This window comes from Phasianus colchicus, chromosome 1, assembly GCF_987193195.1.
Source record: "Phasianus colchicus chromosome 1, bPhaCol1.hap1.1, whole genome shotgun sequence".
Taxonomy (NCBI): Eukaryota; Metazoa; Chordata; class Aves; order Galliformes; family Phasianidae; genus Phasianus; species Phasianus colchicus.
The window spans coordinates 175018138-175045591 of NC_143436.1; the positions used below are offsets into that span (position 1 = coordinate 175018138).

Here is a 27454-nt window from a genome sequence, read left to right on the forward strand (position 1 = left end):
ACCCTTAATATCTAATTGTGCCCTGAACTGTGCTAAGTGTCCCTTTCATAATTTACACCACAAATAATTTCACGTGAACACAGCAAACACAGTTTTGAAAGTTGGACACCAACTTTCACCATGTTGTTCATGGTGAAAGCCTATATTGGCAACATTAAGCTGTTTTAGTACATTAAGTACAACCACATCCATTCATTGGCTGTCACAGACTTCCAAATAACAGCAGGGACACTAGGAAATTGAAGACATGCTTTGGGTTGGGAAGCACTGACTGTGCCAGGGCAGGAGACCCTGACACTGCTGGATGTAAAACAGCGAGCTTTGTTCACGTGCAGCGGCCTGGAGCTCTGGGGAGGAGGATAAATACTGGGGATACCTGAAGATGCTGTGTTTTAGGGCAGGGATTGGGGGGTGTTTCAGCACCTCCACACAGAGAAACACACACGGGCCAGTGGTGTCAGTTTGATTTGGACAACAAAAGCAGTAGTTAAGACCTTCAGCCTTCTTTCACTTGTGTTATCTTATGTCTGACTCATTCTTGAGAGGATCCAAACCCATCCCCACTGAAATACTATCTAAAACTCAAGTAATTAATACAATTTTTTTCTTGCTCGAGAGATTCTGAAACAGAGTAGATCATTCCTTTCAGAAGTTCAACACACACTGTACACAAACATAGAAGAAAATCTGCTATAAGGATGCTTAATAGCTAATTGGCTCATTTTTCAGATAAGAAAATCATCCACTGCTTTAAATATATATATATACCAAATGTGTTAGGCTTGGTTGTCCTAATTAGTTTGGACAGAAAATGATTTCAATTTTAATGTCAGAAAAAAAAAAAAAAAAAAAAAAAAAAGCCACACAAACCTGAGTCAATTCTTCAACATATTGAAGTTAATGGCAAACTCCTTAATCTTTATCATGTTGCAAAGTGAAACCAATTCCTGACACGTAACTCGGATGACATACTATTTACTGATTAGTCTGCAGGGCACATGGATAGTAAAGGCTGATTTCTTTTGCATGCCTATATACTCGCTTTCCTTCCCTCCACATGAAAAATAAAGAAGCACTGAGTCTAGTAGGAGGTTGGTGGCCCTGCCTCTGGCAGGGGGGGTTGGAGATTCACCGTCTTTGGGATCCCTTTCAACCTAGGCCATTCTGTGATTATGTGATTTCAAGAACTAGAAGAACATTTCACTGTCATCTTCAGACAACTTTTATTTAGTGGGCTACAATTTGGGTTTTGTTTCGGATCATTGACTGAAATTCAATGCAATAAATTCATACAGCACTAATTGTTAGTGCAGGCACAAAGCATTAAGCAAGAAGGATTAAAGACTGCTCAGGCATACCAGAGCTCTTTCCAACAAGACGAATTGCAGTTATTATTTTATATCAATGAACTGTAATCATCTTGAATTCCCTGCACTGATAGGGAAATTTGTGATAATGAACTCTTATCTATCTTACCTTCTAACCTGCAATAATCAGGTCACTTCTTTGGTAAAGAAGGGAACGTTCCTCATGTCTGCCTTGCTAATGTGAATCTATTCAATAAAATAAACTTTAAAAATCAGTCTTCCAAACAGATGATATTTTTATTCTGATTAATGCTAAAGCAATGTTGTTTACCATGGATGCCTATAAAAAAAATCCCAATTATATTCCTTGCAGGAGTTAACACTCAGATTTCAGAAATGGGAAAGAGAAGCCAGACTGTACCACTCGCCTTTTTGCAGCTGATCTTTGCAGAGCAGAGAAAGTTTAACTAAAGTGGTTACCATCTTTGGTTTCTTGATCTTTTTTATAAAAAAACTTTCACCTCTGACTTTCTGTGCTGGCATGAAGCTGACTCCTGTGCAACCTCTTAGGCTGTGCAGAGTTTAAGTCCCACCTGAGTAGGAGCAGTTTTCAGTTCTCATTTTGAAGTAGCGGGAGGTGATGCTGGATGAAAGTAAGGCTAATCCTCTCAGCATGCAACTCAGAAGCAACTCTAAGCAGATCTCAAAAAGTGAAATCAGCTGAAGAAACGTCACCTAGAAGTTCCGTGCTATTCAGTGTTTAGAAGTCTTTCTGACTGCCTCTCCTGCTAGGTGTGTGAAGGTGCACACTGCTCAGCATACATCGTCACGAAGAATGTTGTGCATTTACACACATACAGGAAGCAGAAATACCCACACCAAGATGCTTCCTCACCCCACAAAGGTTCTGCTTTTGTGGTAGATGTATTAGGCTACATGTAATAGCACTATATAAGTGGAAAAACCAGCAGAAGTCTCCATTTTTTCCTGGTAACCACCTGCTCATACCATCCCATCAACCCCACTTGCTGATACACAGGCTCTGCAGGGCAGCAGTGCCAAACCTGCTGGAGTTCAAGGAGCATTTGAACAACACTCACAGATGTAGGGTCTGGATTTTGGGTGGTGCTGCATGGAGCCAGAAGTTGAATTTGATATCCTTGTGTTTCCCTTCCAACTCAGGCTATTCTGCTTTGATGACTACCTCTAAGCACACGGACTGAAAGATTTTTGTGTTGAAAAATTCTACCACTTACTAGTTGTCCTGGAAACAAACACACTTCTTCTTTTAAGAATACAGGCACTGCAGGAGACATGTATAGACTTAAGAGATTCTGTGCCTGCATATTTAAGTTTGTGTGTTCCAGGCTACAGCACATGAAGAAGCAGGATCAACAGAAAGAAACAGCAGCATCCTGGAACAGCATCAGCCATTTTCTCCATCATCGATCATTACCCTTTTTCTTCCCCATCCTTGATTACTCGTCCCAGGTGAGGTAGAGCACAACAAAAATGAAACCACTCAACTAGATGAAGCACAGCCACACAGTTATGCAGTTAAACTTCTGCATTGAGCAAGTGAGGTCCTTTGAAGCAACAATCACTGTCTCCAACTGACACATCTTCTCTCTCTTCTCCATGTCAATACTGATCCTGCTTAATTTATGAGAATGATTCACAGAGCAGGACATTAAACCACAGCTGATACAATTTTAAAACACAGTAATAGATAAAAGATGAAGAACAGAAAACTGCTTTAACTCATAGAAAGCAGGATGGGAATAGGGAGGCAGGTTCACTAAGTTTTCCAAGTCATGATGCCTTTCATACCCTTTCACATTCTTTCCACAGACAATGGATTAGAAGTAAAAGCAAATATATACGTAAGTGGTGTCACTTAGCCTTGTCATGACTTCCTCGAGTTACAGTAGGCAATAAGCAAGTCATGGTTGGTTTTGAAAATGAGTATAGACTAGCCTCCTGAAAGAGCAGGCAATTAGTACATGTTGTAATTATGGCCCCCTTTCTCAGTTCTGTGCTCTCTCTTGTAAAATATTTGAGCATTTGTCTCCACAACTATTAATTCTGCCAACTTATTTCAGAATTAACAAAATGAGTTTTCTGGGGATCTACATCAGTCAGTCTGGATTCTCACAACACCGTAGATTTGTGGCACAAGAGTAAAGAAAGTCTATCCTCTAGACTTCCTCAATCACAAAACCAGTTCACTATAAAGCACATTAGCACTGAACAGGAAGGTATGTATACACATAAGAATACACATGAATGCTCAAGATTCTAGAGACTATGAATGAGGAGAGGCAATTGGGAATTTATTTCTATATAATATTTTTTCCACATATCTAGCAGTTGTCTAAATCAGACAAGTGAAAGTGACAACATTAATTTAGTCAGTCCTAGGGAACGCACAGTACATAGGAATAACATGTGAAAGACCTGCAGAACAAATTGGTATGGCTTCCTTTACTTTGATGTTTCCCCAAAGACTTGCACTAGGGAGTATTGCCCCACTTTTCTGAAAGACAGTTTACATCAAAGTAAATGAATTCATATACCTGGTTTAAGGTAATCATCTACATGGCATAAAACACTAATTCAGCATTTAACTTGTTCACATTCTTTTCTTCCACTTCTTAAGAAGATGTACTTGTTAAAATTTGAAACCTTACCACTGATTATACAAGAGTCAAAGGAATAATCTTTACCTGAGCAGTTATGTACGTTGGAAACAACATGAAATTGTCAGCTGGCATGTGGTCTTCATTTATATGGACACATTCCTTTTAAACAAAGTTTGATGCTGTCCAACTGACTTACAAGCAAGACAAAAGTATTACTCATCTAATTTCAACACAACTGCTTACAAATGTGAGTCAGAAAACATTGTGTCACCACATCACTGACAATATTGTGGCTAAAACAAAGAAATGAGATACACAGACATAATGAGATATACGAGTAGGCAAAATATATACATACATGTTCAAACAGCAATTTACAACATGGATACGTCTTGCTAACAGTTCTGGACCTGAACAATTAAAAAAAAACCAAGAAGCACATTCTGTCTTCTTAATGTAAGAATACTACAAATACTACAAGTAGACTACCATCTTATCCATCTTCAGAAGCAATCTTTTGCCTTTCTGAAAGCACAAGGTATTTTCCATACATCTACTGATGCTGTTAAACAATCCATCTGGTTGCCAAAACTTAACACTGTTCTTTAGTTCATTGTGGTTTATATCCATAATCAAATAAAATATTTGACTTTGAACTAGACCCACATGCCAACAGACATGGACAGCAGAAAACTAATATGGCATACATACATATGACACAACATTCTGCATATAACTACAGGTATTGGGCTTAGAACATCATGTCATCTAGTCCATCCTCCATAAATTTCTTGTAAATTGCCATAAACTTTGCTACAAATGCTTCAAGATGATAAATGGCTTTGCTGCCCAGTTGCAAGCGGTGTTCATAGAAGGCTGCCATCTGTGCAACTTCTCCTTTCAGTTGTCCATCACAGTTATTCAGAAGTTCTGTCAGGAGGCCCTAAAAGGCAAAAGCAAGGCAATATTTAATAAAGTTTTATATTTTTAGTTAAGAGAATAACCTCAGTTTTCCAGAAATAGCCAAGCAACAATCACCAGCTCATTCACAAATCTAACAAAAAATGTTCAAGAATCATTATGACATCATGTGTCTAATGAAGCTAGATTTATGAAACTGAGTCTCTTCACAGCATTCTTGCTGGATAGGTAATTCACACCAAAGCAGCAGGTTACTATTATACTCTTAGATGAGAAAACAAAAATAATTTAACTACTTATGCATTAATAAATGGAATAAATTAACATCATCTTCAAATACTACAACATATACTTTCATACAGGCACATGACCATGAGAATTATAGATAAAGTTGGCTAAAATTGCTCATTTCCTATTTCTATTCTTGATGACGTTACTGGTCACAGAGTAATAACCTACTCAACATAAGGTTTTACAAAGATTAGAGGGCTGGAGCACTTCCCCTATAAAGACAGGCTGTGGGAGCTGGGTTTGTTCAGCCCTGAGTAAAGAAGGCTTTCTTCCAGCATCTCCCTAATACAAGAACATACACATCCCATTTAGTGGGAGGCTTTTGTGGATTTAGTTTCTTTGGACAAGAAACCTGCTGCTCTAGTTATGTTTTCTTCATTGAAATTCAGGACTTCTGAATATTTCACAACATTTTACCAAAAAGAACAAACTTGATCAAATTTAGTCCATTGTGCTTCAATACAGAAACACAGCATAGAAGTTCTCAGGTGGACAAAGTGTGTCCTCCATTTTTTTTTTTATACTCAGTTTTGCCATCAAGGACACAGTAAGTTTTAATAAATCACTCAGATATCTGAACAAGGAAGCCTGAGATGGAAAACATCTGGTTTATTTATAAGTTAGAGAACAGAATCTTCCTGCCCTCAAAAGCTACACAACTCAATCAGGATCCAGATGTATGCAGCTATGAACATAACAGTCCAGTAGATCTACTCAGAATAATTAGAATTGAATGTTATGTATCTACATGTGCAGGAACAAGGTCTTCAGCCAGTGCTTTGAAGCAACAACTTGGACTATTTTGCTTACTTAGTAGAAAGAAACACAAAAGCATCATAAAGTCACTCACATCCATTTGGAAAGAGCAAATGTTTTCTTCAGTATCTGGATGATTTTGATTTCTATTTTTATTTGTTTTTAATTAAGATTATCAGTGTAATATCTATGCTACAGTTAAGAGCTAGAATACCTTCATTATAATCTCAGGAGGAATGCAGTGTGTTAGGAGTTCATAGAGCCGTCCACGAACCTCTAGAAGTCTGTGGAGAAACCATGAAATATCAGATGCATATCCACAAAGATATTTTCATTTTCACTACTTGTGAAGTATGTCACAGAGCAGGAAAAAAAGAAAGCAACCCAGGTAGAGGATTCTTTTCTTGTAGATTCTAAAACCAGAAGCATTGCATCTTGGATAGTTTCAACTCAAATAATACATATCACCTTTTGTTCAAAACAATAAAGTATGATTGATGATATGATGAGCATATTTACATGCTTTTGTAATTTACAGCTAACTTTGAAGCTACAAGGCTATCAGAATTTGTCTCAGGCTTTTCCTCCTTTAATTCTACTTTCCATCTATTCTTAGTTGGACTAATATAGAGGGCATCTCCCACTGCTCTTGAAAAAGAAATCACTGATTTATTATTTCACATTAAGTTACATCACAAAATCATGTTATGATAGAGGTGGTGAAACAAAAGCTTTAAATATTGAAAAATAAAAAGCATAGCACTCAACTAAGCTTATGCTCACTTTTGAATACAAAGCTGCAACAGATTGCACAGAAGATGCAGAGAAAGTTCAGCATCAGACCGAAGCAAAGAAATCACTTCAATTTAACAAAAGAACTGAATATAGAGTTAAAAGAGACCTAAAAACTCACAAACATTCAAGACAATCCATCTCTGATGCTTAAGATTACTATAATTTACTCTTTATTTATTATTTATGAGCTTTCCTACCATGACAATCAGAAAAAGGGCTATTCTTCAAGTCCTTCTGTACCTCCCCACTCTCTAAATATAATTCTTTTCATAGAGGTAACGTTCTCCGTTCTCTGAGCATTTTTGGCCAACTTCTGCAGACTCCAGCATTCACTTAGAAATGGATATAGCATTCCAAAAACAAGTGTCACTAATAATACATAAATAGCAGAGACTTACTACAGTTTCATGCAGGCTGTTTGTAATCTTGTATATTTATCTACTAAATTACAAAGTCTAGTGAAATGCCAGAAAATTACAGATTACAAGAAATGCAATACTTAAAAAACACAGCATCTTTAGCATTCAGCATAAAGTAAACAAACAAGTGCAATTTGTAGCTATGAGTATATTCATCTACCTTTGTGGTGTCTGTTGACTGACAATAGCATTTGCAGTTTCTCTCAGATAAATTTCCCAGTCCATCTCAGGAATGTCTTGATCAGCACTGAAAGGATACCTACATTGAAGGTAATAAAGCAAACTTTGTCGTCTGGTCTAACAATGATACACAAAGTTGATTCATATGCCTAAAAGCATAGCTTAAATTAATTATTAGGAGCCACTTACTGTTGCACTCTGCAAGACTCACACATAAGCAGTGCTTTCCGAAGATTCCTGCCAGATTTCTCTGCAAGCCTTTGAGCCAGTTCCTGAGGAAGAGTCAGGCCCTCTTTCTTACACACACTGGACAACACATGGCAGATCTAGATGGGACATTCAGCAAACAGTTTAGCACCTACAGATTCACCTACTTGAAATATTTCTAAAGCAGAGATGGACTGAGCTATCATGAAACATGCTTGACAAGTCACCCACCACTAAATACTAGGTTACTTTGTAGAAATAAAATATTACCTAAGCCCACAACAAGAACTTATCTGGTAAGAAGTTTTAAAGGATTGATTTCTGCTTCTGTTTCAACGTACATCTTCAATGCTGGGAGCAGGCACTCGTACAGTCAGGCATCTGCTTTGAATAGGTCCTATAATTTTTGATATGGAGTTGCAGCACAGGATAAGTCTGCAGGTTGCCATGTACTTCTCCATTGTTCTTCGCAAAGCATGCTGGGCATCTTTAGTGAGCTTGTCGACTTCTGTTAACAGCACCACTGAAAAAGTAAAAAGAAGCATACTGAACTCCTTAATAAAAGGTGTACTTTTATGTTAAAGTGATAATGCTAAAATGAATCACACAAGCAGCAGAGAGGTACCACAGTTCCACAGACAGGAAGCCAAAGCAATATTAAGACAATCTGTGTGCTTTTTTGACTGTGTAATCTGCTCCTCCCTCATACTCTATACCCACATTATAGAATTTTCTTCAGAGCAGGACTGCAACACTTCAGTGCCAAGAAGTAATTCAGGTAGGTGTGGAAGCTTTCACCCTGATAACAAGTACAATAACTTTTTAAAGGAATTCCATGTGAGAAACACAAAAAGCATTTATGGCATAAGGTCATATCAAAAAAGCACACATTTCCTGAAGACTCCCCCCATTATATTTTATATTTAAAGCTGATGTTTTATCTTAGCAAAGAAGTGACAAAAAACTGTTGTGTTATAGTAGTTGCAGGACATTTCATGGTATTTCAAGGGAAGAGAAAAACATTTCAAAAATACTTTGCAACAATCAGGAGATACCTGATATGAAGCTACTAACTCTTGTAGCTACTTTCTGCAGGTTCCTCCATAGGCAGGCAACTCATAGACCCCTGAGAACAGCCTGGAGGAATTAGTCAATCCTGTACTCTTCTCCTATGTCTTCTCTGGAGACATATGGGGCCTGAGACCAGACAATTTACCAGCTATTTCGACATAACATGGTGTGACCAAGAATAGTAACATAAGTGAGACAAAAAACATCAAAGTTCAAGACCATTGTCAATTATTTTCTTCTCAAGATTTCCTCTTTCCTTCAATTTCTTGTTATATAGTTCTGGTTTTGCTCTTAATTTAGTTTACAACAGGAAAAATAAATCAGTTGTAGAAACAAGTGTCTTAAACTCAATGAAAGCCATCTTTATTTTCTTACTCAGAATCCTGCTGTACATTGCAGATAAAATGCTTATGAACCTTCTGCTCAATGCAGCTCAAGGCACCTCATCCTCCAAATAAGCAACTAACTCAACACAGCACCATTTACATAATCACAGAATCATAGAATGGCCTGGGTTGAAAAGGACCACAATGATCATTAAGTTTCAACCCTCCTGCTGTGTGCAGGGTCGCCAAGCACCAGACCAGGCTGCCCAGAGCCACATCCAGCCTGGCCTTGAATGCCTCCAGGGATGGGGCATCCACAACCTCCTTGGGCGACCTGTTCCAATGTGTCACCACCCTCTGTGTGAAAAACTTCCTCCTAATATCTAACTTAAACCTCCTTTGTTTCAGTTTAATGCTTTCCTGCCCCTCAATTTAATATTAAGCATCAATAACTAATGTAGATCACCAAATTGAGTTACAGTGCATTTAAGTGGTAGACTTGAAAGAAAACAGTGGGAATCCTAATTCCATTTGCCCAGCCACTGTCATTCAGCTACATCCAGTCTTTCTAAGAAACCAACACAAGATACAACCTCATATTGAGTATTCAACCACAAACTTTCCACAGAAAAAGAAAAGCACCAACTTGGTTAACTTGACAAAGGTTTACTTGTATTCACATACAAGACACATGTACACACAAAACAATCACCTGAAATCTTTTTAAAAAGTTTAATTAATATTTGGACTAGGTTTAACTGCTTTTACTCACCTTTAAAGTCTCGTTGAGTACTTGTTTCAAGTTGCTGGGATTGTGCTACTGTCTTCAAGAGTTCCTGAATCACTACACGGTCATTATTTCCAGCATCACTAAGTTAAGAGTTCAAACAGAACTTTTAGAACAACAACTTTATACAGCATATGAAAACCACGGTCTTATGATCAACAATGACAAAATATTTCAGAAGATATCAAGGTTAGAATTAACCTCAAAACATATTTTATAGAAGTTACCTTCCTGTGATAAAAATCCCAGAGCTTGTGAAGGCACAGCTGGATTAGCTGCACTGTTTTGGAAAGTGGCAAAACTGTTGTCAGATGATTTTAATCAGCTCATCAAAACAAAAACTTTTTGTGGTATAAAAAAAATCAAGTCTTATCACATGCAGTTTGGACAGATATTTACTGTGAAAGTTTTTGCCCATGATTACAGCAAGAAAAATTAAGTCTAACCACAGGGAAGGGTGACTACCTCAAAGGACTGATCTAACTGCATTTTCCGTTAAAACTACATGCCTAACATAAACTCGAATGGCAGGCACTCTGAAGTTCTAAGAAGTTACTAATGAAAGACAGATATTGCACAGGTGGTTAACTTGTTTCTCTCAAAGTCAGGAAAACATGAGGAAATAGAAAGGTGATCTTCCTAGCTCTTCACCATACTACCACCCACAGTGGCAGTGAGCAGTTTTCTTAGTCCCTAGGCTGTATCTAGGTCAGCTAGACACAACAGTCACGGGGGCTGACTTGCAAGCTAGATTACTGACGCAGCAAAGAAAAGAGGAAGCAGCTCTGCAACATTTCACTGTCAAGCAAGTGAAGAAAGCATTTGTTTGTCCTGTTGAGTTGTCTAGTTGAGTCACTACTCAACTAGACCTTTCCTTTCCTTGCAAAGGAGCAGGTGGCTCCTTGCCTACTCAGTCCTAGAGATGTTTCTTTCAGAATCTTATCTGCAATTACAGAGGGAAAAAGCAAAGACTCCAACGTTTACGCAATCTACTTCTACTCTGAGTTGTACCAGCTTTTGGAAATGAAAAAGTTTTTAAAATACTTTCCTAGCATTTAAAGTGCTTTCTGCACTAACAAAGAATCCCAGGTCATAATTTCATACTGAAAGACTATCACTGATACTATGCAACTAGAGCAAATAATCCAGGAAAACAATATGCAAAAAGTTAACTTCACCCACAAACATACTTTTCACTGTTCCTTATTCTTTCACTTCCCAGTTACTCAGGGGGATCTATTTTATAGAATGGCCTGGGTTGAAAAGGACAATAAAGATCATCTAATTTCAACCCCCCTGCTATGTGCAGGGTCACCAACCACCAGACTAGGCTGCCCAGAGCCACATCCAGCCTGACCTTGAATGCATCCAGCTCAAATAACTACTCAAGTAACTACTGTTCAAGCAACCAGCAGGCAAGGCTTCGGAATTAAGATGACAGTCTCCTTTTGGAGAAAAAAGAATGACTCTGTCTAGTAAAGTTCCATAATGAATTCAGTGTCTGTAGTATCCTACCCTTTTCCAGAAGCTAATTTCCTTTCCCCGATAGCCATTTATCACGTTCCAAAGGATACACTACGCAATTTCACAGTATTATAATTCAGTCAAAATTTGCAGACCAAACTGATAAACATGAACACAACACATACAGGTTCACTGGCTAGTCAGACATAAATGCAGCAACTGTCCAATTGCTTAGAGTCCATGCATTAACTCTTACAACTCAGTCATTGTATATAATACAATACAGCAATTCCACAATTTTAGGATTGTTTTTTAATATAAGTAACATACATATTTATTACTATGTTTCAAATTGAAGTTACTCTAACAAGTAACAAGCATTTGTAGTAATTGGTTAAACAGATCAGAAGACATCTCTCACATCACCAAAGTAACATTTATTTTTGTTTATTCTTGTGTATACAGTTTATTAGCAAAAGCCTCAGCTTCACTTATTTGAAGTGAACACCAGCAGATACCCACTGATCAATATACAGAGACCAACAGCAGCACAAGTTTTTAAAGGAACACATGAAAACAGCTTGGAAAACATAAAGCAACATGAGAAAACATTTAGTAATTAGCACAATGCTAGAAGTTACTTCAGGATACACAGTCTTAGAATTTCAACTCTGGAAACAAAGCCACCATAACCAAAGCCTACTGCTGCATACAGACATTTGCTGTCCTGTGATTTAAAGCAACATTAAAGAGCTTCAGGTAAATTTAAGTATTACTTTGGGCCACTGAACTGTCACCAGCAATTCCACTACTGTCAAAGATGACATACAGGACAGCATTATAGCTCCTGCTATTTAACTCAACAGCTTTCCTCCTTCATGACAGGACTCCCAGTATTTTGTGAGCATTTCTGTTGTTATTACCGTTTTTCTTTTAGAAAAGGGGAAATACACCTCCCTGCTCCATACCATTTTAAGACTTACAGGGTAAACCTTGCTTCAAGTCACTTTATTTTTGTGTTTGTGACAGAAGTAATGACTTAGGACCACTGATTCAAACAGCAGTTTCTGGTTGCAACATAAATGGGTAAACAAGAATTGTTCCTGGGTAGCTAGTCCTCACTATCTGCACACTTATGTGGCGAGGCAAGCAGAACATTACTGCTAAATACACAGAAATCCAAGTTCTCTGCTCACTCAGAGCTGAGTAATTAAAACTCCTTTCCCTGCCCTTATTTGCAACCCAAACTTCAAATCATTATCTGATTTGCTCAGGCAATAAATTGAGCAGTCAGGCCCTTATATACTCATCTCAAAACCACTTCAAATATAAGACAGTGATCACATTGCATGTGGGACTTCTTTTTCGAGTACACTTACCTTGGGTTAACTTCAAGGTGGTAATTACTTGCAATCGTGCTAATTTCAATTTTCTTTTTAGAAGGTGCCTATGTAGAAAGTAACCATAATAAATTAGTATCTGAAGAACTCTTCAATAAAAGAAACCTTGCAGATTATAAGTTGTTACATCTCAGATCAAACGAACACTAAGACACTGCTCCAATGCATCTCCTATCCCAGAAGGAGGTAAAGGAGAAAAGGAGCACTGATGCATCATTCAGCCTGTAGAACAGTAATTATAGCAACATACAGCTCCTATTACTGCATCATCCAGGTATTATATTTGTTCCACTATTGTTTTTTTCTTCACAACAACCTATAAATAGGATTTGGTAATTCCTTGCCAGTTAAGTTTTCCATAATAAGAATTTTGAGTAGATAAATAGTTACTACTGGAAGGTTGTATTAAATGCCTAAGACCAAGGTAGATCAAAAAAACCCACAACAGCTTAAACTAATTAATGCTGAAATTGTCATTATGGGAATGAGAACAGAAGTTATAAATTGCATGTATGAGAAAAGCAGTGCTTAATTTAAAATTAAGGGTTACCTTTACAGAAAATTGAAATTCTCTACTAGTCTATTATATATGTTATTGCTCAAACTGGTATAAGAAATAAAAACAAATCAAACCCATCCACAAACACCTAAGGAACAAGAATATCCATTAACAATGGTAAAAGTTATCTATTCAAGTAACAAAACCAGCATCACTAATCGCATAAATGAGGTAAAAGATACTGAGTACAGAAAAAATAAATACATATATATAAAAACTCATATAAAGGTCTCACAAAAGAAACATGTCAGTATACAAATGTCTACAGTGCTTAGCAGGAGAGGAAAGTTATTTTTTCTACCGTTATACTCTGATGCTCAATCCTCAGTTTCTCCACACCTGCACCATATAATTCTCTTAACAGGCACATTATCCTTGTCTTCTTCCCAGCTCCTGATGGCCCATACACCAACAGATGAGGGAAGTCACCACACTGAACCTGAACACAAAGCAATAAGATCAATTAGTTTCAACAGTATTTTCCTTAAGTTGCAAGAGAACATTTGTTTATGCATTCATAGAAACATAGATTGGGCTGGGTTGAAGAGGACCACAATGATCATCTAGTTTCAACCCCCTGTTATGTGCAGGGTCACCAACCACCAGACCAGGCTGCCCAGAGCCACATCCAGCCTGGCCTTGAATGCCTCCAGGGATGGGGCATCCACAGCCTCCTTGGGCAACCTGTTCCAATGCCCTCTGTGTGAAAAAATTCCTCCTAATATCTAACCTAAACCTCTCCTGTCTCAGTTTAAAATTATTCCCCTTTGTCCTATCACTACCTGCCCTTGTAAACAGAATTATCACACAGTGCATTGTCAGACAAGTTCACATTACATGTTTTTTCTTGTACAACTCAGTCCTAACTCATTATGTAAATTAAGAACTTAACTCCTTTCCTGCATTAATATTTTCTCTGAAATTTCCCATCAAGACAATGTATAGCTTCATTTACCTATAAACCTCAAAAACAACAACAAAAAAAAAAACAACAAAAAAAAGGAATCTAGATTCATAACAGTTGGAAAAGGTCAAGAACATCCTGATGATCATTTTGATCATCATCTAAATTCACTCAGTCCAACCACCAGCCCACCACCACCACGCACACTAAACTACGGCCCTCAGTGCCACACTCACACGGTTCTTGTAACACCTCAGGGAGGGTGACTCCACCACTTCCCTGAGCCAATACCTCACCATTCATTCTGAGAATATTTTCCTAACATCCAATCTGAACCTCCCCTGACACAGCTTGCTGCCATTACCACAATAAACACAGAATCACAGAACGGTTTGGGGTGGAAGGGACCTTTAAGATCATCTAGTTCCAACCCCCTGCTATAGGCATGGACACCTCCCTCTAGACAAGGTTGCTCACAGCCGCACCCAGCCTGGCCTTGAAGGCTTTCAAGGAGGGGGCAAGGAGGGAAAAGGAAGAAGGCAAAGCTTAGAGGTGTAATATATACACGCACTCAGCTCCCTCAGGTGCTCAGAGCCGCTCCAGCCTGACCTCGACTGTCTCCCTGAACCCTCACAACTTCACAGCCCCAGGTTTCATCGAGGCTCGCTTCAGACCTCCGCCTGACGTCAGCTGAAGAAGACAAGCCCTGCTCTCAAAAGCACCGACCCCTCCACGTACAACACGGGCAACGCCAATCCGCCGGCACGTCGTTCCCCCCCCCCCCCCCTTGCCACGACCCCTGCAGGGCCAACCCGCACAACGGGGTCCTGAAGGCCACGGCCGGGCCCCTCACCAGGCTGCGGAGCTGCGCCGCCTGCTCGCGGTGGAAGTCCAGGCGGCTGAGGGCGCTGGGCCGGTACTTGTCCACCCACAGGCTCATGGCGGTTGAAAAGCGCGCCGTTCCACCGCCCCGCGCAGCCCCGGCTGCTACCGGTGGGAGGAGCGGCGGCTACGGCGGCCGCCGAGGGACATAGCGCGGCGGGCAGCGCTTTCCTCTCCTGTCCCTCCCCACCTCCCACCCCCCCGCGAGTCCAACCCCTGGCTCCACACCACCATCCAACAACCAATCCCGATGTCTGAGAGTGCTGTCCAAGCGCTCCTTGAGCTCCGACACTCGTGCCCGTGCCCACAGCAGGCTGTCCCATGCTCACCGCCCTCTAGCGCAGACCCTTTCCCTCACCCCAGCTGCCCTCCCCTGCCGCAGCTCCATGCCGTTCCCTCGGGCCCTGTCGCTGTCACACAGAGCAGAGCTCAGCGCTGCCCTCCGCTCCCTGTGAGGAGCTGCAGCCGCCGTCAGGCCTCCCCTCAGCCTGCCCTGCTAAAATGTGTCAGCATAATGCTATAGATCATTTTTGGGAAAAAAAGAAATATATATATATATTTATATATGACTAAGAGTTCATGTGACTTCCAATTTTATCAGCTCTGTGCTCACATTTATTCTCAGTCAGAAAGCCATAATGTAGGTAATAGCTTTGTTTTCCCAGACATTCATGTTACTCCTAAAGGTCGCATCAATCTAGTGGGGGCAAAGAGAGCACATCAACAAGAACCACGGCTGATTTCTTTGGAAAAGCCGTGTTACGTACTCTCCTAGATGCTTGCAAATTAGTTTTATTTGCAGATGGCCTTGGATTAGCAAATTCACCTTGTACTGCTTGGCCAGCATCGTCCTTATATGTGATTGTGCCTGCAGAAGCATCAGGCTGTGTGTACCTTTGAATCCCTTTGCTCTGCCCACCACCACAGCATGACCTGTTCCTCTGCTGCTTTCTAAATTTACATTTTGCGGTCTACAGTTTCTCACGTGGCTCTTCTCTACCATCTGTTTCTCAGAGTAATCTCTAAATTTGTCCATGAGTGCTTATTTTCCTTTGTTGTTCTCTTTGGTTAGTCACATTTATGACTCGCCTTTACAAGCTTTTTCAGATCCACTGTTCATTTACCTGACTTTTAATAATTTCTGAGTGATGTGCTACTCTTTTGTCTCTCAGTGTCGTGCTAGACTTAATTGCAATCTCTGACAGAACTCCTTATAATAACCCTCTGAGTGTTTCCAGCCCCCAGAGGTACTTTGTGTTTACGAACGCCTTCCACCTTCTCGCAAGTGCTTTGTCAGACTCCAGGCTTTTGAAAGTATCAGCAAAACCAAATCTTTTTTGAATGAGGTCAAGCTTAAACAGGTAGGACGCCACCCAGGAGGCTTTTGATACTTTCAGCTCCCAATGAGATCGAGCAGAACTGAAGAAATCTAACAGCCCTTAAAAGCCCTAAGCTCTTTTTACTGTTAGGTCATTAAATTTCCTTAGGATCTCTTGTTTTTCCAAGGACAAAATGTTGGTAAATGTGTGCTGCCTCAGTAATGTATGGGCTTACACTTATGTTTTCAGTTAAATTGTTCCTTGCCTTACAAAGTAATTAACCAGATGAACAAAATTGTTTTGCTAAGTAAATATCTTACCATTTTAAAACCTGGGTCTGCATGAAGCATTGCAGTTGTGGTATTTTTTATCAGATTAAAGTGCCCTAGAAAGCTTTGATTTTCCACTTCATTAATTTTTCAAGTTCACTATAAATCTAAACAAAAAGAAGTAAATATCCAAAATGGAATGGTTTGACCATGTGCATTACAAATAAATTAACATGAAGGATACAGGAGATTGTGGTAATTTCAGTTGCAGCCACAATTCACTCAAATGTAAGGACTGCAATAATACATTTTCACTCATTTTGTTCAGTCCAGCAGAAAGTTCAAGAGGTAAAATGACTTCTCTGCATGAATAAACTAGAGAATGTATCTCAAAATAGAGATTTTAATTACATATGGCATTCTGAGCCCCCTACTACAAGCAGCCATGTTATTAGAATGTGACACCATGTCAGGCACTCTGAAAGAAGCCCCATCCTGTACCAAATTGAAGTAAAAGATCTGGGCCCGGTGTTTAAATATATACATACATTTTAACCAATTTTAAACTGATTGTTAATGCAACGTTAAAAGAAATCAGAGCGTTCTTACACTGACCTCCTCAGTCATTACAGTGTGATTGCTTCTAGCAATCCAAGTAGCTATTAACAAGTACCATTTTGTTGTACAACAACTTCTGTTTTTCTGACAAGACTGTCTGGCATCCTTTGATCCTTCAGGCTGCTTACTTGACTGAGATAAATTTTCTTTTCAGTTTCAAATATTTTAGTAGATTATTGCCACTCTGTTGGCTGTCACTCTCGGTTATATCACCCTGTCCCCATCAGAGTGCCTATATTGCTGCAAGTAAATTGTAGCATATCAAGAAAGAGTAGATCACTAATTAGAATGAAAAAAAAAAAAAAAAAAAAAGGAAGAAAAAGACTGCAATAAAGTGACATCTGTTCTGTTGGTGACATGCTGATGTCATGCAGATTGAATGTGACATTGGAAAGAAAAACACTAAAGGTGATAGCCAAAAAAAATCTAAAATACCAAATATTCCATATAGACTGGCAGCACTGAAGAAGCTGCTTCTTTATAGGATGTAAAATGAAAAAATCCAAGTTCTTCAACAGTCTAATAGGTTATCTTACAATCCTGTACATACTCTGGAAGGGTAATGTAAGAAATACAGCACAGAATTTATCTATGCAAGGATTAGGCAAGCTAAAAAGGCACAAGAAGATACAGAAGGAGCATTATGGAAAAGGCTACAGAGATAACATTTAATTGGAGGATACATCTTGTCCATCAGTCATTACTGCAAAAGATTTTCTACATCTTTCTACCTCAAAAAGATGATGTAAGTTATTTTACTAAAGAACAGGTAGGGTGAAAAGAAATAGGTCTATTAAAAAAAAAAAAGAAAGTAAAATCATTGTATTTTACTGCGCTCAGGACACTTAGCAATATCATAAAATGATTTAATCAGTACTCTATATTCCAATTCCTGTTGCTAAGGACCAGACCCTTCTCAGCTTTGTAAGTCTCTTGCATGCCTGGAGAATTAAAAGATGAGATACACTTTGCTGTTCTTGTGGCCTCTGTGGCCACAATTACGTGTAGCTGTGCAAACGTAAGACCTCTTCTTCTACCACTAGGAATTGTCAAACTATGTGTCAAACACATTTAAGCAAGATTTACAGCAACACAGTTACTCATAGCAGAAAGCATAAGAGGAGAAATGACGTTTTTATAATATTCTGAACATAAATTCAAACATCTATTTGGGGACATACAGACTTGTAGATCCATTCTTCAGATGAACTACAGCTATTTTGAATAGATATTCATCTTCTACAGATTTTTTTTTATAAAAACCATAGGTTATTATCATTCATAGTTTAGATCTTTCCCTCAGATTTACAAGGTCACTGACTAAAATATATATAGCTGTGTTCTTCAGTTTCCATCAGCCTGTATTTTGCAGTAAGGGAAGAGCTGGAGCAGAGGAAGCTCTATCTATTAAGAACTGAAGATATGGATTGACGGTTCTTTTGAAAGTCTCGATGTATTAAGAAATATTCAACCTTCTTTTCTGGGTATATCCTAAATAAGAAACATAAGCTCTGTATAGAAGCTAATCACGCAGCTCTTTGAAAAGTAACATGTTGTCAGATACTTAAATATATAAACAAATATTGGTACATGACATTAATTAAGAATTAATTTTGCCAGGATGCTGACATTTGATATTTTTTATCTCTTTCTGGGCAAGGAAGTATATGGTTGACAAAGGGCTATGAATTATTTTGAGATGTGGAATTATTTGCTTCCATTTCCACCAGAAATTGAATTAGATTTTTTTTAATTGGCTGGAGTTGCATTTTGATGAAAAAATCACCAAAAATAATGCATTCTAAATAATGTAGCCCACATAATAGGTGTTTTCTTGATTTCTTTAACTTTCACCAAGATAATAAGTGGTCCAGTTCCTCTGAAGTTATAGAAAGTTTGTAAAAGAAATCCAGAAACCTCTAAACACATATTAATGTATTTCCAATTATGGTAATAATCGTGGGATATTAAAATGAAATTCCTGTTGTATTGCTAGGGAAAAAGTTCTCATAATCTGTTGTTTTCTGCCGTGCAATGGGCAGAACATACTGTTTGTCTCTAGTTGTGGTTTGTATACATTTACTGAAACTTGAAGGTTTTATAGCATGAACTATGTTTTATGAACTAACTAATATTTCAGAGCTTGACTACCATAATTTCATGTCCTATAAAATTTTACTGTTCCTATCTAATTATTATCTTTGTAGGATCTTGTTTTTTTCTGGGGCCACAGTGATCTTTCTCACATCTCCTAATTTGTCTTTCACTTGTAGAATAATTACATTTGTGTTGGCTCAACAAGCGTATAGAAGCATTTGAATTTCTTGGTTTTCTTCTGGGACTCTTCATTTTCACTAGAGCTTTAATCTCTAAGTTTGATGTTAATTTCAGTAAAGATTGCTGATCTTTCAGGTTTTGATCTGAGGCCAGCCCCCTGTTTCTACATACTGAGGTAGAATCAGCTTATTGAGATGGGAACAGTTCTCTGTAATCCAGATGAAAGGTAGCAAAGAGTATATGACCAAAAACACTCACATTTTTTTCTGACAAGCAGCACATTTTCATAATCTCAATGAACATTTTTCACTTATAAACATAAATGTAATTTTTAAAATACTACATCATGTTACACTCCACATTTTTTTATTTTTAAATGTCCAGTATGCAATTACAGGATAAATCTGGGATAGAAATGTAATTTGGAAAATGTTTACCAGAGACACACAGCTTTTAGTTACAGTAGATGTACACACAACAATATCGCATAACTGTGATCTTGGAAAATTACCACAGAGCAATAGGCACTGTGAGCAGCTATTAGTATTGATGTGTCTTCAGACAGCTGTATTGCTATTGATGTGAACTGGAACAAACCACAGTCCCAGAGCTCTTCATGATGAAAAGCTATACTGGCTGAGATTAAATGACTGAGTTCCTATTGTCTGATATTACAAGTCTATAGTGACAGAACTGCTGCTTTTTGTATTACTTGACAAAAAGAAAACTGTCATAAGTTCTTCTGATGGTTCTTCTTGCTCTTATCTAGCTTAAACAAGTTCACTTTAAAATAAGTGGGCTTTCTTAAAGTACTCAATGCAAAACCAAGCACTGACATACCTTGTGGAGAAGATTGCTATGCTGTTGAAATTAACAGTGGGGAAAAAAAAGGATAACTTCTGTCATTAGGCATAGTCGTTTAAGTAAATATTTTGCATTAGTTCTCATTATCGCTTTTTGTACTTTCTGTTCTCCAGGTGTCAGTCTGAACGTACAGTTCTTTACACTGAAATAAAGAATTGTTTAAAGATTCTCTTTTTTTTCATCTGAAGTGTAAGTACAAGTAGAACTGAGCTCGTATAAATAATTTGCTATATTCATGACAAATCTGTTCTCTTGTTTTACTGTGCCTCAGGAGGCTGCCACCAGGAAGAAGCAGCTTAAACTACTAGGAAGTGCTGGCCTTGAAGAGCAATTAATACAAGATATGCAGCAAGATATGGATTATTTTCTAGCTTCATGTATATGGAACAACACTGTATTTTGTGATGAAGAAACAAAATAAGGTGCATATGCATAGGCTACCACTCCATAACATTTTTAAATTATCTAAATTGTGGCTGCTGTACTTTCTTTTCTCTGCTCCCTATCCCTCCAGCATTCTGCTCTTTACCCTTTGTTGTCACTGTGCTTATCCAACTCAATGAAAAGCTGGTTTAGTGAACTAAATGGGCAATAACTATAACCATTTCTTTATCAGTTTATATCCTTGGAATTTGTGCTGTAGTCAGCTTTGTGTAAGGATTTGCCAAGATCATGTTTGTACCACCTTCAATCAATTTAAAATCTTGTGGAGCCACATTGTCAGAATAATGTACCAGGGTTATTTTTGCTGTCCTATCCTTAACTTCATTTTTATATACAGACCTAAGAACACTCTTGATGCTTTGGTAATTTGCTTCAATTTTATAGCTCCTTGTATGAGTGACCAGAAACATTCCTGATTCTAAAGTTTTTCACCAAGTCAACTGTTTTCAGGGATGTGTGTGGTGGCTTTTTAAAAGTCTATCAGAAGTTAGATCAAAGGTGAGTTCTTAGTAGCAAAATGATAAGCTAACAAGCTTTATAGGAACAAGCTAAAGAGAGAGAGTAAGCTCACCATATCTTACCTCTTTGGATGCCAGCATATGTTTTTGGGCTTGGCCAATGGATCCAGACATGCTGTATTGCAGATAGTGTCCAGAAAGCTACATAAACTTGTACAGTACTATTTGTGCAAGTTTTCCTTCTTTGCTAATCACAACCAGCATTTATATATAGTAGTAAATAAAAGCAGAGTGACAATTCTAGGTTAATAAGATTAGCTATCACCAAATGTTATGGAGTTAGGACACCCTATTGTTTATTCCTATCCATAAGGCCTATTGAGAATAGAATGTGACCTTTGATAGTCCCCAACCTACATTCAAGCTTCAATTTGAGTAAGTATTCACTGACCCAAGACAAAATCATGCCAAGGATGATGTAAACAGTTTATGATATGGGCCCTCGCCCTTTGTGACGCATTTATATAGAGATAACCTCAGGCTATGCCTGTGCTGCATTGTTGAATTAGGCCTATGGACCGTTCTCTGGGCCTTAAGCTGAGAGATGAAGACTGGCTGTGCCTAGCCTAGAGATATTAAACTTGGCTATCAGTCTCCTCTGGTCCCTAAGTGGACTACCTAAGTACATATACAAGACCATGCAAAATTATTTTTCTGTGTGTCTGTTAATTATAAGTGTCTGATAGAATGCAAGGACTGAGTTGCAGCCAACAGAATGAAGCTGTTACAGCATGACTCTGAAGGTATATGTGACATATCCTGGAGCTGTACTAGAGCATGAAGGGTCTGCTAGGGTAGTACTGGAGGGATGGGTAAGGTGGAGAAAGGCAGATGTGCTGCATGTTCCACATCCTTGGAGACACTCAAGCTCAGGCTGGATGGGGCTCTGAGCAACCTGACCTAGCTGTAGGGTCCCTGTTCATTGCAGGGGAGTTGGACTAGATGACTTTTAAGGGTTCCTTTCACCTCAAAAGATTCTATGATTCTGTGAGTGACACGGGACTGACTTGCATTCTTTGGCCTTTCTCACTTGCCAATACAAATGAACATGAGTGTTGTTTGGTGGCCCTGCTAGGCAGGGGGGTTGGAACTACATGATCCTTGAGGTCCCCTCCAACCCAGGTCATTCTGTGATTCTGTGATTCTGTGATTCTGTTGTATGACTTTCTGCTCATAGCATTTGCTCACTGACCAGTCATGCTTGACTGTCTCCTGGAAAATCCTGAGTGGTACTGTTTCCTTGGAATAATAAGGGCATGTACTAAAAATATGACTCCACAGGTTCAAAACAAGGAGGATAGCATGGAACTTCTCTGAGTACATGGTAACACAGCAAAAGTCCTTGCCACAAGATACTGTAGAGGCTAAAAGTTCACATGAGTTCAGTGAGTTCTTACAGAAGAAAAATCTTTAATTTTAGTGAATTTGTGGAAGGTAATTCTGGCTCAGATAGACCCTAGGAGGCAATTGGTGAAGGCTGGCAGAATGTGCAGAGAAATTATCACTCCATCTGCCCCAGCTTTTCTGTTCTGCCTTGGCATCTTCTTTGTCCACTGCAAGCAACTGAATGCTGAGAAGTGCTGTGCTCTCACACCTTTATCTCCATGACCGTGCATGTGTCTGCTGAATGCAGATATATAGCATTTGTCTGCAGTTTTGGATTGCTCTTTTTTTATTTTCCATTGCTTTATGTGGAGACTTAGACCAGATAGGATCGAGTTGTATGCATATATTCAGGACCAGCAGACCTAGGACCTGTTGTCATAGTAAGCTTCCTGCTTCACTTAGTAAGCTCTTAATTAGCTTCTATATCTTTTCTGTCAGTCTTCCATTAAGCCATGGCAGAATTTTGCTCCTAGGAAGCAGAAATTAGGCTTTTTAGGCCATTTAGTACCTCTGTTGGGAAATTATTTTGTCCCAGAAAAGACCACTGTTATTCTTTATCATTGCCAGGCAGTGAACCCTTTCATACTCTTGTACCATTTCCTGTTAGCATCTTGTTTATCTTTCTCCAGAAACTGTTTTCTGATGCTTTACTGGCAACCAATGGAAGCAGTCTTGAGCCCATCTGCATTCTGCTGCAGCGTGCACAGTCTGAGCAGCAGCATTAAGTGTCTGTGCTTACTATGTCAGATCTGTCATGCCTTTTCAGTTTCAGTTCTGTTACCGCTTTTAACTGCATGTCCTTCAATTGGCCCATCTTCTGGAAAAGTGAGCAGTAATTTACTATGACATAACTTCCCCTATTAAAAATGAGTACATCTGTTCACTCAGCTACAGCTTCCTCAGCACCCTCCAGTAGGATCATAATTAAGAGCTCTGATTGCAACCTGCTAATGATTCCTTCCCCAGATATCTCCCAATCTAATTTTAAAAGTGACATAACAAATGGAGCTAATAAACTTTAAGGAAAGAACATGATAAGGGTAAATGAGTTATAGTAACACCACATATGAGCATTTATTTAAACATCAATAGAAGTAAACTCACAAGCTTCTGTATCATTGCAGGAGAACTGTCTTAGAACAAGGTTTCTAAAAGATCAAGAAAGGTTTTATTTCATATTTATGGCTGTGTAAGATGACAAAGATAGATATGGGGGTGCGTTCGGGATCACATCACTGTGGCTACCTCGCATATATTGTAGTGTTATCTAAACTTACCAATACTAAAGATATATAAAAAAAAGAAATTTCTTATTTCTAGCAAGCCTTAATTTTGTTCTAGAAAGTGTAGTGTTCTTGCGGAGAAGCAGTGATTATCAAAGTACTGATTATCAGAATATTTCAGAGACCTTTCTCTGATCTCCGAAGGCATCTGATCAGCTTTACTGTTTAGCTGCTTGGATATATATGAAGCCTGTATGCTATCAGTAGTCAAAGCTGCTCTGAGAAGAGTCAAAGACATGTAATTTTAAAAGATGGCACTGTTGAAGTTTTCTTGTACTATCAAAAGCTTCAATTATTAAATCATTACAGAAATGGGTTAAATTGTAATCACAGCAAAGGAAACAGTTATTTTGCTGTTAATTTCCATAGGCTCGGGATTTTGACTAAAATGAACAAATAAACTTGACTTAAAATCTTAATAATTTTAAAACATATTTAATAAGATAGTGGAATATTCATTCTTTGCCATTCTATTCTGTTAAACGTTACAGAAGCATCACAGATCAAGAGTCATTGTATTCCTTTCTGTTTTATTTCCAACTTCAGTTTGTCATTGAACACCATATGGTGCACATCCTGGACATCATTCATCAATATAATATAATGCTTTCTGTTCCACAATTGTAGATCTTGGAGTCAGTTATCCTGTGATTTCAGAATAACGGGATTATACAAAGATTGTTTCTTTCCACCTATCAAACAGTATGGTTGAATTTTTTTATAAATCTAATTACCTTCTATTAAAATTGTAAGATAAAAATAAGGCTATTTAAATCTTATGCATCAAAGACTAAGCAGATTGCCAGCAAAGGTCTAAAAGAATTTCTTTGTTCTCATGCAGTAAGCGATAAATAGGTGGATAGTTAAGAACAGGGCTTTTTCTTCATCCTGCAATATCAGATATTGGCCAGAGTCTGAAAGAGGATTTGGTATATTGATCTACGGTCTTTCTAATTTAGAATGCTATCTTTCTTAAAGCTTTGACTTATTTTGTAGGTAACTAAGAAATAGGCATGATGAGTAGTAGATTGTTCTGCACTTTATTTAGTTCTCTCTGTGCTAGGATTGCCATGAGGCAGGTCAGCTGCAATGATTAGCAGAATTTAAACTTTATCACCACTGTAAGAAAATGCTTACAAGGTTGTGTCAAACATTTTGAAGCTGTTAGCTGGAGGTAAGGGTATAGTAATACTGGTTATTTTTAATATTTGAAAGTAATTTAAGGCAGCTCCTGAGTTTTGGTGGTTTTTTTTTTCTTTTTTTTTTTTTTTTCCAATATGTTCTTTGGTTTAAATGATGCTTTAAATGATTTTTTTAAATGATGTCATCTTTGACTTTTACACATCATTTAAGCAAGGTCTCATATGATGTGTAAATTTTAAGAGAGAGAGAATTTTAAGAGAGAGAATTTTAAAATGTCTCTGTTAGCAATGCAAGGCCTTAGAAACCTTACTGCAGTAGTCAAGTTGTATCAGAAAAGAGACTGCCCAATACTGCTCAGTGAAATATCAACCCAAGGAAGCTCTCAGTATAATTCTGTAAACCTGTTTGAAAATCACAATAAAAGATGAGAGTCTCAAAAAAAAAAAAAAAAAAAAAAAAAAAAAAAAAAAAAACCTTGAAAAAAATCAACGGTATAGCTTTGTTCAGTTTTTGTTCTTCTGTATTCCATGATGGGCATTTCTCCAGATCCTGCTTAGAATTACAATTATTAACTTGTTTATTAAATTGTACTCTGTGGTGGCTCATTTGGAGCTTGATTTTTCAGTTTGGTTGATAAACTTTGTCTAGCTTCAGCAGAAAAGGGATTCTTTTATTAAAGGAAAATGTGAAGGTGCAGCTTGATGCAAATTTGTGTAAATTGGCATTTTCCATAGTTTTGAATGGATGTCATTTCAAACTGTCTGTGTAGGTAAAGTAAAATCCCCACTGATTTTGAAGAGAACAGGAGATAGCTTTGAAAAACTTAACTCAGACAAGACAGTAAAGAGAAAGGAAGGATTTTCAACCCTTGCTTCCACCGATTTCCATCCCAGTTCTCCTCCCTCATATCCTCATATAAAGTCCTGTAGGCTGACTCTGATGCTGCCTGCTGCTGGGAGTGGGAGTGCTGCCTGCAGAGGACATCCTTAACCTCTTAACTCTTGGATCGTAAAATCCCAAGTCCTTTGTCAGTGAGCTTGGGAACCACAATGATTTCAGTGCCTAGTAAGCCTGGATTTTAGACTGAACAAACTATCGTTTTTTAATGTAATTTTGAAAAAGTGCTGATACGTACAGTCTCAGGACAAATTAAAACCTCAGCAGTAACAGTATCACACTGTGTGAATAGATTGCAGTTGATGCTTCTATTTTTTACTGTAATTGTCTGAGGGCTTCAGGATTGTGTACACCAGGCTCTGAAGGAAAGTGTGTTCATAAGCCCTATGACCTGTGCCATAAACTGGCATTTTGAGCAGCACAGGGATGTGAAAGAGAAAAATAATACTGAATAAGGCTCTGGATGAGAAAAAAAAATTAGCTCTTTCTCCTGTGGTTGTTGCTGCTCACATACTCACAGGTTTTGGCTTTGTTCAAAAATAATCAAAAATGCTTCTTAGCTTTAAAATTAAGTTATTGATTGTAAAAACTAAGGAGGCAGATGTTTTCTAATCAAGGCTAGCATAAGAATAATACACACCATGAGAAGCTTCCCACTGTGGCAGAATTCAAATGGTGACAAAAATGGAGGTATCAATATAAAGGACAAATCAGCAGGGGATGTTATTGCACTGGCCTGAATCATCAGGTTGTTTTCTCATAGGTGAAGTGATGCAAATCTCATTGCAGCTGCATGTGTCCCTCTAGTCTCTGCCTTAGCTCTTTAAGTCAGGCTGAGCAACTCTCAATGGTACCAGAAGGCACTGTGTTGTGTGTCCTAACATTTTCCTTATCTACCTATCTGCTGCTGCTGCTTAACTATTGTTAAACAAATTGATTTATGTGACTTCAATACAAAGCAGATAACATAGCAAAGTCACCTAAAATCTCTCATGTTAGCATACTTGATTAATTTATCATCTTAAACGTATTTAATACAGAAATAATTGTTCTTAGTACATTGCTTAAAATCTACTGAAATGCATTTATTGTCTTTCTTACCTTTTATCCCCATGGCTTGGAGCAGTTCAGGTAGGCTTGCTTGGCCACTTGAGAAAGCAAATCAAACCATATATTTTGTACCCATTTTATCAGCAATTCATCTACTACCAGAAGTTCAGAGATTTATCAAATGACGTACAGTTTCAATTTGAGTGCACTCAATTTTGCATTCTCAACTTACCTAGGGAATGAGACTTAAGGGATCAAAGCTACATAGATATACTGAAGTATTTTTTTTTTAAGCTCAATTTTTCTTAGTTTCGTCAGAGAAATAACAAAAGTACCATTTCCTTTAAGAGCTGGGTGTGTTTATTTAGACAAAAAGGATTCCATAATACATAAGTGTATCCCTGTAAATGTGGCATTTTCGCATACATTCTCATCTTTTTTTTTTTTTTTTTTTTTTTTTTTTTTTTTTGTGGCT

General features: G+C 38.1%; 2 protein-coding genes across 5 annotated transcripts in view; one reads left to right on the forward strand and one right to left on the reverse strand.

Moving 5' to 3' along the window:
- Positions 1 to 1629: 1629 nt before the first annotated feature.
- RFC3 (replication factor C subunit 3) lies at positions 1630 to 27052 on the reverse strand. Of its 4 annotated transcripts, none has more exons than XM_090133272.1 (9): positions 27031 to 27052; positions 13427 to 13564; positions 12546 to 12613; positions 9688 to 9785; positions 7860 to 8041; positions 7501 to 7637; positions 7292 to 7390; positions 6132 to 6201; positions 1630 to 4892 (listed from the first exon to the last, which is right to left on the reverse strand). In XM_090133272.1, the coding sequence occupies exons 2-9, from the start codon at positions 13493 to 13495 to the stop codon at positions 4701 to 4703; spliced, it is 915 nt and encodes a 304-aa protein (XP_089989398.1). In that variant the 5' UTR covers positions 13496 to 13564; positions 27031 to 27052; the 3' UTR covers positions 1630 to 4700. The 4 variants fall into 4 exon arrangements, with proteins under 4 accessions (XP_089989398.1, XP_089989387.1, XP_089989388.1 ...); XM_090133261.1 differs by lacking the exon at positions 27031 to 27052 and adding an exon at positions 15270 to 15411; XM_090133262.1 differs by lacking the exon at positions 27031 to 27052 and adding an exon at positions 14601 to 14721.
- STARD13 (StAR related lipid transfer domain containing 13) overlaps positions 20524 to 27454 on the forward strand; it is a 332321-nt gene continuing 325390 nt past the window's right edge. Inside the window, exon 1 of the mRNA XM_090133176.1 lies at positions 20524 to 20680. The gene's annotated coding sequence lies outside the window, so the exon portion shown is untranslated. The remainder of the gene's footprint in view (positions 20681 to 27454) is intronic.

Coding starts and splice junctions, on each gene's coding strand:
- RFC3 (XM_031615729.2), bottom strand. CDS start 14,969: ATGAGCCTGTGGGTGGACAAGTACCGGCCCAGCGCCCTCAGCCGCCTG. Junction 7,391..7,500: donor GAGTCTTGCAGAGTGCAACA/GTAAGTGGCTCC, acceptor CCTTCAATGTAG/GTATCCTTTCAGTGCTGATC. Junction 6,202..7,291: donor AGTCAACAGACACCACAAAG/GTAGATGAATAT, acceptor GTTTCTCCACAG/ACTTCTAGAGGTTCGTGGAC.